Source organism: Streptopelia decaocto, assembly GCF_964273445.1.
Source record: "Streptopelia decaocto genome assembly, chromosome: 1".
Taxonomy (NCBI): domain Eukaryota; kingdom Metazoa; phylum Chordata; class Aves; order Columbiformes; family Columbidae; genus Streptopelia; species Streptopelia decaocto.
In genome coordinates this window covers 39,930,875-39,943,115 of record NC_138663.1, presented here as the reverse complement: position 1 = coordinate 39,943,115, position 12,241 = coordinate 39,930,875, and the positions used below count along the sequence as shown (strand labels likewise).

General features: G+C 49.4%; 1 protein-coding gene across 1 annotated transcript; it reads right to left on the bottom strand.

Moving 5' to 3' along the window:
- Positions 1–8,710: 8,710 nt before the first annotated feature.
- Positions 8,711–11,778, bottom strand: ATF4 (activating transcription factor 4). The gene is made up of 3 exons (XM_082070301.1): positions 11,563–11,778; positions 10,161–10,475; positions 8,711–9,649 (listed from the first exon to the last, which is right to left on the bottom strand). Exons 2-3 carry the CDS (start codon positions 10,375–10,377, stop codon positions 8,802–8,804), a joined length of 1,065 nt encoding a protein of 354 aa, XP_081926427.1. The 5' UTR covers positions 10,378–10,475; positions 11,563–11,778; the 3' UTR covers positions 8,711–8,801.
- Positions 11,779–12,241: the final 463 nt, after the last annotated feature.

Genomic DNA, 12,241 nt, shown 5'->3' with positions numbered 1-12,241 from the left:
CTGCCTGGTTTTGCCTTTGTAATAGTCATTATGATGACAGGCTACAACTGATGAAGATAAATGGTGTCACTGTTCTGATCCAAGCATTCCTCTCTTTAGGATGACTCAGTTGTGTGATTTACCTCTCTGATTCATGTTGACACATGTGTTTAATCTCCCTGACGTGCTCAGGCCTTCAAAGAGTGCAGGCTGGAACAGAGATGACTCCTGTCTTGCCTGCTCACGGTCTCTCCAAGGAAGAACTCTTGCATGGATAAAGTTGTCCTTTGGATTTTTAGACCTGAGCCTTTCACCGCGGTTCAGGAGGGCACCGCTGTTGGCTGCTGCCAGCTTCTGGAGCTAGACTGACCAGGTGTCAGTCTCCGCATGAAGTTAAAATCTTCTGAGGCAGAGATTGTGGTGCTGGGTTGAGGAGAAGTTTTTTCTACCAGCAGTTCAATTCTGTGCTGCAACAAATAGAAGGCCCAGCAGGTGGGAGTGTTGTTACAGACACTCTTCCTTGCTAAGCCACTGTAAATATGCTCCTGGAGAGCTCCTGCCACTGCCGTTTCCTTCCCGTTGCCGAAGATGGGAAGTGTGTTCCCTTTGGAAAAGAAGAGGTAAGGACAGGGGCTAATGGCAAGCTTTGCTTAGACTCAGGAGCTGATTACAAGTGGCTTGCCTAACCTGCGCGGCAGCTGGGTCAGATGTCAGCACTGGAGGGAATTTGGTAACCTTTCCCTGCCCTTTGACTGTAATTCTCAGTGGTGTCCTCATTAGGCTGTTCCTCCTCTGCTGCGTTCTTTCCCTCTTGTCTGCATGAGAGGGAGGGTCACCCAGATGTACAAGGTCCAAACAGGGGAAATAGCGAATATGTGTTTTCTGGAAATTGTGTAATAGCATGTGGAAGGGGATTTCTTGTAAAAGGACCAAGTTCAACTATCTGCAGCCAAAAGTGGTAAATATAGAACAGTTCAAAGACCAGTTCCCTTCTTTTTCAGCTTGTTTGTTGCTACTGAAGTTAAAAAATATGTTTAAAAAAGAGAATGACTGCTTCTTAAAAGAATGGAAACAGTACTATTTGAAAAAGTAGTTGAGCCAAATGCGTATGCAGCATGTGTCTTAAGACATCTGCACCCTGTGCCAGCTGCAGTGTGTGCGAGCTGGTTGAACACACGCAGCGCATGTGTGGAGGTGTCACGAACACTATCAACAGCGTGAAAAAGCTGGCAGTGCCACAGCTTGACTTGAAAGCAGGAAATTGCTGGGGTGTTACTTTGTGTCAAGCCCTCAGTGTTTGGTAGTTCCTTTGACCTTTCAGAGGTCCTCGGCATCACCCCCTGCGCCTCCTCTACCAGTTCCTCCTACACGCTGTTTGCAGGAGGAGAGCAAAACCATCCTTTGTTGCTCCGGAAAGGAGCACTCGGGAGATGTGGTTCCCTCTTTCTGTACAAAACCCAGCTTGTTCGCTTGCAAATGTAAGCAAACAGAAAAGCTGTTCTTACAAAGTTAACAAGGAAATTAAAAGTGAGGCCTAGAGCAGTTTTCCCCTAGGATAACACACCACTCCCCCTGGTCTGTGGAGTTTTCAAGTTGGATGGCAGTAATAAAGATTACAGGCTGGAAGACTGTTAGGACTAACACAAGTAATCAGCATACTTCTTGTGGCTACATTGTTATATTGTTAAAGAAGGTAAAGGTACCTGACTAACTGGATTTTGCCATGTGAAATAAAACTTCGTTGTACAGTCAACAGTTTCCTTAATTACATTAAGCTTGAGCTTGTGGGAGGAAACCAAGCAGAAATGAATGAGTGGCTCTGGATAAACCACCTTCTGCTGGGGCGAAGATCTGATGTGTTCTAGCCTTGATTTTCCACTTCTAGTGGAGCTGGAGCTTCTAGAAAGAACAGCAGTGCCACCTGCATACTGGGGAGATAAGGACAGGAGTTGGTTGGCCCCTGAGGTTAATGTGTTCAAGCTAGAGGGGAGAATGGGTACCAGCCTGTTACATGTGCCCGATGATAAGCTAGAGCTAAGCACCTTCCCATCCTCCCAACTGTCTCTATTAGGGTCTAGTTGTGCCTAGAGCATACCAGCTCCTCAGCAGTGCTGGAACCCCAAGAGTTGCCTGTCTTAGAGCAACTTGTGCCATCTCTGTTCCTCACAGACAGACTTTGCCACCCCACAAAGGAGAGAAGAGGGGCTCGGGGAAGGAGCAGCTGCTGTAGCTGCTTTTCCCATTTGGCCTCCGAGCCCTGGTTCCCACGCCGGATGCCGCAGCCTCAGACCTGCTGGGTGGAATTTCTGTCCCACGCAGCCGCGAGCAGTGGTGCGGGGAGGCATCTCGAGGGCTGCGTGCTGGCTGAGCTCATCGGGCTGCTGGCGCCCTGCCCAGCTCTGCGACACCGGCTGAGTGTCCTGCAGCAGAAAACAGAGGTGGCAGAGCTGCGGAAGGAGGAGGGGGTGCCCTTTTACAGTGCATCCCCACCCCCGGGCAGCAGCGAGTGGGAATGGGAGCTGGCAGCAGCAGCTTTAATATAAATGCAAATAAAAGATCTGGAGTGCTGTTTATGCAGTAGAACCTTTCCAGGGACATGGTTTAGAGGAGGAAGAGCAAACCCCAGACGGTCAGTGTTGAGTTAGCTTTTTGTGAATAAGATTCATCAAGCCAGTTAATGCCCTATTGATTCCTCTGTTATGTGGATGGAAAGCAAATAGGAATATTTGCTTGGACAGGTACAAGCCAATGCAAACCGATGCAGCCTCTGCTGTGTCAGCAAGTCTTCTTTAGTGTAGAAAGCAACACCAGCTAATATCAGTGTTACATGGGGGGGACGGACTGAAAATGTAAACCAAGAAAATGCAGTTGCTCAGGACACTAACCAATTTTTTACCTCTGAAATGCAATAGCTGTAACAAACCTGGCTGCGAAGGAACAAAGACAGACTGTAGAACTTGCTCAGGCAAATATGACTTAATATGCTGAAAAAAGCTGTGGGGGAATACCGGGGGGAGGGTCCTAAAAACCTTTGGGAACCTCAGCTTCTCAGACTGACTCCCATTTCAGTCTTGCTGATGATCAGCACAGCTTCAGCACTGACAACCCTGATGGGCTCCCAAATGCCTCAGGTAAGGGATTGGTTATTGTAGAAAGGTTGCACAGCAGCAGTGCCCTGAATAACTCACAAATGAAAAGTTACAGCAAAAGGAAGTTTCTCATTTTGAGACAAGGAGACCCATCAATTCAATTAAAAATTAGGAGCGTAAAAGAAGACAGGCTGCCTAATGCCTGCTCAAAACATGGAACTCCAGCCAAGCCAGGCTGAAGGGTTAGTAGGTTTGAGACAGATTAAAGGTTTGCATGTCTATCCATAGTTACATTAAATAGGATTAACAGTGCCAACCACTAACTGGTGGGGGCAGGAGACATAAAAAGCATGAAGGTTGCTCTGCAGCTGTCTACAGGCTTACAGGCAGCTTTTTCTGAACAAATCAGCTGTTGGCAGGGCTAACCAGTAATCCGGCCAAGCTGGCCTGTCCTGAGCTGCACCATTTGTGTGCCAACAAGTCCATTTATCTCCTTTAACAGGAGGCAAAGACCATGTCTCTTTCTCTGACTGTCCCTGTGCTGCAATGGAGATGCAGAGGAGTTCCAGAACAAGGAAATTCTCTGCCCTATATAAATTAAGCTGACATGTCTGCTGCACTTGGAACTTGCTCCCTGCCATTTTTTTGAAGGGTGCATACGTGTAAAAGGGATGAAAAGAGCTGAAGGAGAAATGAGAGGCAGCTAGCCATTACCTGGAGAACATGCACCTAGGTAATAGGGAAATTGGAGCTTGTGGGTAGAGCTGGCTTCATTCGGTGGCTTGTGACACTGCATGAGTACACTGAAAATAATGCAGGGACAGCATACCTGGGATACCTGAGGAACCAAGACAGCATTGCCTAGGTTGGGGGACCAGGCTCCTCTGCTAGAGCTCACAAGCCTCAGCTAAACAACCTGAAGCGTTTCAATGGGAAAATCAGGAGAAATTAGCTTTTCAGGCCCAGCAAAGGTTATTCATGGTAAGACTCCAAGATTGTCCTTGCACTGGAAATGAAGTGTAACAGGAGCATATGTGCTGGGCTGCATGGCAAGGCTGTGAATACATCAGGAGGACAGAGGAAGGGAGGCTGTCTCCAGAAGCTACTCAAACTGTATTAAGAACAAAATAGTATACACAACATGGAAATTATGCATATAGGAAGGACAATATAGATCCTGTCATTTTTGAAGGCCTAAGCCTATGGAAAAATAAAGAAAACATGTGATTCTAAACAAAAATGTGTAATTTCCCACACCAAAAAAAAAGGCTTTCTGAATTAGAAACAGGCTTAGTACGTGGAGAAGAAGGGGGGCTACACAATGGTGAGGGTTGAGAAAGCAAGGGACATCTCAAAACAGAGAAAGTATATGGATATGCCAAGAACAAAAGCTGAACCATACCTTTAAAAAAAGGTGAGGCAATGCTTGAGGTTGTAGGAAATGCAGGCAAGTCAAGGAGTATATTTTTTTCAAGAGGCACATGACTCCTCTCTGGAGAAAATGTGGCTTTGGGGCTGGGGGAAAAGGGGCTGTGACCAGACTGCCACTGTGTGAAATTGTTTCGATCAGAATAATCCACATTTTCATTCTACCAGTCCAGCTCAGCAGTGCCGAGGGACCATTCATCTCCCAAAGGACAGCCTGTCCTTGCAGCTATTTCTGGGCTTTCTGCCAGGGTAAAAGCTATTTGGAAGATTTTATCGTCATTCTTCCTCCATTCTCCAAAGCTGCAGCTGGGGATTTATTTTTGTAAGCGTGCTGCAAAGGTGCATCTGTTTCTCTGCGCAGGCATGCGGAGAAGTGGTCAGCGGGGGTGGTTTCCTCTTCTTGTTTGCAAAGAGAAGTGCAAGCGCCTGGGTCTCTCTAGAGGCAGGGCGAAGAGGAAGGTGGTTATAAATATCGTGATAACAGCAGAAACAAGCTCGTGAGAAGAAGCTGTATGTTGTCAGAGCAGCTTTGTGAGCAGTGAACCGCCAGGGGTTGTTTGGTTATGTATGGGAATATCAGACTCATGTTTACCATGTAGCACAAAGTCAGCTCAGGAATCGGCAGCCTGAGGGTCATCCACACTGTGTGTGTGAAGTCCACTTCACTGCCCTTAATTCAGAGGAAAAATAACTGAGACAGAAATCCCTTCAGCTGTGCCAATTTCAGATTGAAACAGCATTTATATAACATATATTGGGGAAATTCTGCGGTTTCCAAGTATGTAGAAGAACTGAGCTGCTCCTGGGGTAGGTGAAGTCTGTATTTCACGCACTACAATCTATTTCTGGACATGGTATCGCACTGTATGCAAGGACTCGATTGAAGCACATTTATTCTGAGAGGCTGTGAGAAAAAGAAGACAGCTCCTGCAGTTTGCAAAATGTAAAATCAGTCACCAGGCAGGAGGCTCTCAGACCTTTTTTTCTCCTGTGGGCTGGGGTTTGTAACGTGACTGTGTCCTTGGCGTTCTTGCAGCAGGCTCAACAAGCTGCTGGGCTGCAGAGCCAAGTGGTGTGACACCAGCTGTGCCTAACACAACCCGGGAGGAAAAGGCTAAATGACAAACGCTGCGGAAGAGTCATCTCTAATCTCTAGCCAGTGTAAAATCTTAACGAAGTTACTAAGTATGGAAACACGGTGTCATTTCACCAGACGTTGCATAAGGCTGCCATATTGGCTGCCTCTGCAAAGCTGCAAGCTCAGAGCCTCAGCAAACAGTAGCGATGCCGCCTGCTCCCTAAGAGCGAGTGTCTGGTTCTCCTGCAAGGAGTCCTATAAAACACACACCTGGACACGGGGCAGAGAGTGAAGCAGGATGCGTGTGTCATGCATTCCTTGTCTCCTTTCCCAGCTCTGATCTTCAGTTCCTGGAGTGAGTGTAATTTGGTTAACTGGATCTACATACTCTCCAGAGGGCTGTAGAAACTAGAACCATGTATTTACTGGCCAGCACAGACGCTGCCTCATCTGCCTGCAGAGCATGAACTCAAAAAAAAGAAAAAAGTCATTTTAGTCAGGGGTGGCTCCCATACAGCCCTGCCATGGGGTGGTAGACAAAGGTACGGACATCTTTCCAGGCTTTGGGTGAGCTGAGCAAGGGCTGCAAAAACATACCCACTACCCTCACAACACAGGCTGCTGGCAGGCTTAAGCAGAAGTTGCAATGGCTCTAAGGGAAGTAGAAGTGGTTGCCCCAAGGCTGGAAAGGGGGATCAGCATGGGGAGGAGAGGCTTGCTCTGCACAGAGAAGCCACTTGCTCATACACTCATACAGGTCACCCTGTTTTCTGTGGCTCAGCTGAGATCAAGCACATCAACAGTCACCTCAGGTGCAGATTTGACCCATCAGGGGCAAGATTGTCCTGCTCATTGGGCTTTCCTGCCTCTAGTTAGCCCCGTCCCCAGCCTTGCGGGCCCAGCTGATCCAAAAGAAACCTATTAGGTTGCCTTACCTCACAAAACAGAACAGTCCCCCATCCCCGCATGCGGTGATCGATAAGCTTTGGAGAGCAAAGCAGCTCTTGAAGCAGGACTGTGATGTGCTGCCAGCCTGCAGTGCTCCCCACTTACACAGTACGTGTCAGAACACTTGTCTGGGAGGTGAGAGGTGAAGCAGATGCTTCCATGAAGACAAGAAGTCCAGGCTGAAGCTACTGAAACAACAGGGAACTCACTGCCTTTGAAACCCAAGGTGAGGGTCCTAGTTACCCATTTTCAATGAGGCATGAGCCCTAACTCCTGAGAGGGAGTCTTTTTGCTGTAAGTGAAATAGCATCCGTGTCACCCAGGCCCCAGCTGTAAGCACAGGCAGGTCAAGTCACCACCAAGGGCCTGATCTGCTCAGCCTTCCCTGCCAGCAACTGGCTGTCTGCTGCCAGCAGCCGCCTCCTTCATCTGCTGCTGGAGGAGACTCCAGGCAGCAGGTCCCAGAGCACATGGCTGTTGTCCCATGTCACACACCAGCTAATGGCTTGGACAACGAATAGGGTTGGAGGACTGCAGCCCTAGCTTGAGGACACAAGGAGCTTAAGTGTCAGAAACACAGACCCTTCTCCCCCACCCCACACAAGGCTGCAATAAGACAAATGACTTTCTGTTTTACATACCATTAGAGGCCTTTTTGCTCCCTGCTCTGGTGCTGGCTGGAGCCCAGCTCTGGCCAATGCCAGTCCTGAAGCCACCACACTATGTGTGAGCACCAGCCAGACTGGGATGTGCAGGTACCTGAGCTGGGCAGCTTACTGGGATATGTCAGTGCAAGTGAGAAGGAATCTTAACTCCTTGGATGTGCATGTCCACGTGCCAAAGCCGGCTCCAGCAGGCCAAGCAGGGATTAGGTACAGGGATTAGGTACTGCTGAATCTGGGTATCAGTGGCAAAAAAAAAAAAAAAAAAAAAAAATATTAAAAATGGAATGTCCCAAATCCTGAAGCTTCTATTAGCAGAGTGTGGCAATGCTGGATGTGGAACTTTACTGACAGAACCTCACAGAGCTAGAACCAGCCTCAAAAAATTTCATTGCATTGAGTGCTTAGACTATAAACTTACTCTGTAATAGAAGGGCACTAATTAAAATCTACTGGCAGAAACCACCCTGCTACACAGGCTCCTGCCTGTCATCTTTGCATCCAAGTTCTCTTCAGTGTGTAATAGACACCATCACGGTAGGGTTGTGTTTTATTTTTTCCCCATTGCATCTTTTCTGTTGCCACACTCTGGCACCAGAGTTAACTTGCCTACCGCGGCCCCGCTGAGCAATGCAAACCCCAGGAGCCAGGCTGCAGCTGTCAACAACCCCCACCCGTGTCCCCAGCACACACACGCTGCTCCAGCTCAATCACCAGCCCCAGCGCCGCCTCACAGTAGAGCTGATGTAGCTTTATAGACCAATCCATCTGTTCCCTTGGCAGATTTAAATTTATGTTTACACCTTCCAATTGGACACTACTCTGGCTGTCAGAAGCCCCCAAGTCTTTCACACATGAATGTCTTCTGTAGTTCAGAGCACTAGGAGTAACCCCACCCATCTGGCCCAGTTGACTTACCACAGTGTGAGAGCTGCCCCTACTCCCCCACCATCTTGGGTCAGGAAACACACCTCCTGCCCATGTTTTGAGCATATTTGGGGAACAGCGTGGAAATGAGAAACAAGAGGAACCAGTTCGACACCACCATGACTCACTCTGGACTATCTCCAAGTGAGCTACTAATTTCTTCCCATTTATGTTCACAACCATTTTTTTCATGTTTCATACTAGTTTCCCTCCTTCAGAAATTATGACCCTCCCACCAGAGTCTTTGGCTTATCTTGTACAAAGACCTTGCAGAGACCCTCCAAGTTATTTAAATGGAAGGCTTCTGCTACTGGCGAACTGGGTGCACATCACTTTGACACCCCTCACTTCAGTTTATGTATCTGATGTGGAACTGCTGAAATGTATGTAAACTGGAGGTGACAAGCCACTGGAGTCACTGTGTCACTTGTACAGGCTGACAGCACTTTCTGGGCACTTGAAAAGCACCCGCTACCCAGCAGAACAGCACATTCCGCCCTGAAGACATCAATACACCCTTACAGCTTAGTGTTTGTATTTACACCTCGGTGTGGTGCAAGTTGTGCTTGTTTTACAAGTACCCAGATAGCACACCAGAATTGCAAGTTTACTATAAAATAATTTATTAGACAGCAATACACAGCTTCAGCAGCAAGCTTATATACATGCACATAAACACTACTCACTACCCTACTCAGGGACTCTAGCTCTTTTGCCCTTGGCCTGGCGGACCTCTTCAATCAGATCTTTTAAGTACTGGATTTCCTTGCTAAGGGAATCTGCTTTCTCCTTCAGGGCCTGATTCTTCTGCTCTAGCTCTCTGCACTCCCCAGACAGCGCCTCCTGTTCCGCCCGCTTCTTCTGCCGGTACCGCGTGGCAGCTGTCTTGTTCTGCTCCATCTTTTTCAGTTTCTTATCTATTTTCTTTTCTCCTTTTATCTTTGCTGGCACTACCTTCTCTGCAGGGTAATCGTACGGTTTGGACCGCACAGAGCCACAGGTGGCATCTGTAGGGAACTGGTGGTCACGGGGGGACCCAAGTGAATGGGTAGGGCTGTGCTGGGGTGTTCCCACATAGGAATCTGGGCTCATGCATATCCCACTGTCATCTGAATGGTTCTCCTCCTCTTTCTCGGACTTGGTGATCACTACCACATAGGTGGGGCCCTCCTGTTTTCTTTCTCCTTCCAGAACATCCACTTCACTACCTAAATCTAAACTAAATGAATGGTCTGGAGTGGAAGTCAGAGACCCTGGGGAGAGGGGAAAGGACCAAAGGGAAGCAAATGGGGCCATTGGATCTGCTCCCATGGGAGATTCGGGGAGATGGGTGATTAGGTCAGTTATCAGTGGAGGCTCTTTGTTGTGAAATTCCTGGATGGTAGGGTTAAATAGGAGATCACACGTGTCTTCCAACGTGGCCATCAGCTCGTCTGGTGAGGTGGCTTCCAGATGTTCCATACCTAACAGGGCATCAAAATCAAATTCCTTCAGATCCATCTTCTCCACCATCCACTCCATGCCAGAAAAGGCATCCTCTGTACAATAAAGAAATTACTATTTCAGTAAAACAGCTACCAATGCAATTTAAGCACCTGAAAATAATTTAGAAAATTATCTTTTAACATCTTCCCTCTCTATTGGTATGAAAAAATCCTCTGCCATTTAGCTACGTAAGACTGCAGGGTACCATGGAAGCCGTCAGCTGTTCTGACATTCCTTCCCCCTTACTCCAAGACCAGAAGAATTCAGGGCTATTTGAAACATACAGCTTGCTTCTTGTGATCTCTGCCAAGGAACAGCACCACAGGAGCTGGTATGTTATTAAAAGGGCAACAGAAGTGTCATTTGACCATACACCAGTCCAGTAACCAGCAAGTCTGTATTGTGCAAGCAGTGTGGTATACATGGCTTCCAAGCAGAGGTATGCATGTGAGGTTGCCTTAATATTTATGAAAACCTACCAATTTCAACATTTTTAATTGGAATGTTACTCAATATGTTATGTGCCACTGTGATTGATGCACTTTATGCAAATAAATTACTTACCCTGGCTGCTATCTATGGTGTTGCCTAAACTGTCCACAGCAAGCCAATTGGAGGAGACTGCCTTAGCCTTGTCGCTGGAGAACCCATGCGAACCGAGGGGCTCGGCCACCTCCAGGTAGTCATCTAGGAGTCCCAGACTTTCCTCAGCCACCGAACACGGCTGGCTGAAGGGGGATAATGAATCCCCCAACAGCATCTCGTTGTTCAAGAGGCTCATTTTCTTCAGTTTTTAATGCTTTGATGTCAAAGGATGTAGACAAGGAGAAGATTTTTTCGTCAACTACAGCAATGCTGCTGTGTGGTGCTTTGAAAAACCTGCAAATAAAACTTTAATTCATCAGTACTTGTTCAACCAGCATAGCAGCTTTTCAAAAGCAAGGCCACTTTAGAGGTGTGGCAGCACTCTACGGGCTCGTCTAACTTCTCCATTTGCGGCACTGCTGTTTACCTAAAACGTAACGTCTTTATGCTTTTAATTTCCCGCTAAAGGCTCGCCAGAGCCAGCAGCAGGTGCGAGTCCCCCCCCTCGGCTCCATCCTGCCCAGAAGCGGCAGGGCCCCGCCCCGCTGCCTTGACTCACGCCCCGCCGGCAGCGCAGCCATTTCGCGATCCCGCCGCGTCCGTGTCTCTCCCCGCCCCGGCACCGCCGCCATTTTGTGTCCTGCCACGTTTCCAGCGCCGGCTCCCCAGGGCCCAACACCCAGGGAACAGCGCCGGGGACGGGGCGAACAAGGGCAACGGGCCCGTCCTGAAATCAACCTGCTCACGGCAGGGGGCTTTTGTGTGAGATACCAAATCGAGTGACACATGCACCGTCCACTTCATATTTTTTTCCCCACCCGAGTTTCCAGAGAGATATGAAACCTCTCCATATCACCAGGGCAGAACGATCGCTGCAGCGCTTAAGGATTACAGCTCCCCCGCCCGTCCGTACCAACAGCCCCTGGTTGTCTTCGGACAATACACCCAAAACTCCAGTTCCCCGTTTCCCCCCAGCTACAGCAGCAACCTCCACGCCGGGTAAGGACGCCCCCCCGCCCCCCGCACTCAAGTGCTACTCTTACTCCCACGGCAACCCCATGAAATGAAAAAAAAATCCCACGGTTTCGAGAAATGAGTTTTCTCGAACGACATGAGACACGAGAATTTGTTCTAATTTGTTCTGAAGTGGCATTTCCTGCCATCTCTGACACCCGCCGCCCCCGGGGTCGTTGAGCCCACACAAAGATGCCCCCTCCTCCTGTCCTACTGCCCAGATACTTCTCCTCCCTCCCCCCTGGGAGATACCATCCCATACTGTATGGGTGATGAACCCAGCTCCAAAGCCCACTTAAAAGGGGAGACAAATACCCCTAGCAGCACGCAGGTGACGGAATTCCCGTCTCTCACACACGATACTCACGCCATGGTTGCAGATGCCGGGGGTGTGCTGAGGCCGCCGCCGCTGCTGCTGCCCCTGCTGCACTGGCCGATGCCGCCGCTGGCCCTGCCGCCCTTAAAGAGCCATGGCGGCCAGGGGAGGGGAGACTGCTCCGGTCCGCGCCGCGCGGGAGGCTGCTGCGCGCACAGACACTGATACTACTTCTACTTACAACCACTGAGACACAATGAGGTGGCAGCGCCCGCGCGCCGCCTTTATATACGAGCGGAATTAAGCAAAACAAGATCCGGCCGTGAGGTGTCCTTCCGCCAGCGTCATCTGGATCTCACCAGCGCCCGTCGGCATCTCACCAGCGCCCGTCGGCCTGTAGCCTATCTTTCTGGACTTGTCTCCTTCCTTTCTGCTACGGGTTAAACGCAGGAGACGGCGACTAGAGCTACCGCTGCACGATGGGGCAAGGATGGAGGGACTATATTGTGCACAGTCGTGCCGCTCGACTCCGCGCCAGGCGCGGCCGCGTCACGTGACCGGAGCAGCTGAGGACGTTCCCCCCTCCTCGCGGGGAGCGTTGAGGCGGGGGGGTGATGTTCAACCGCCAACAAAGACGGGGCGCATGGAAGGCATCACGCAATTCGCCACGTGGGAAACAGGGCGCTGATTGGCTGGAGGGGGGGTTGTTCACCGTCGCTGTGAGCTGCCA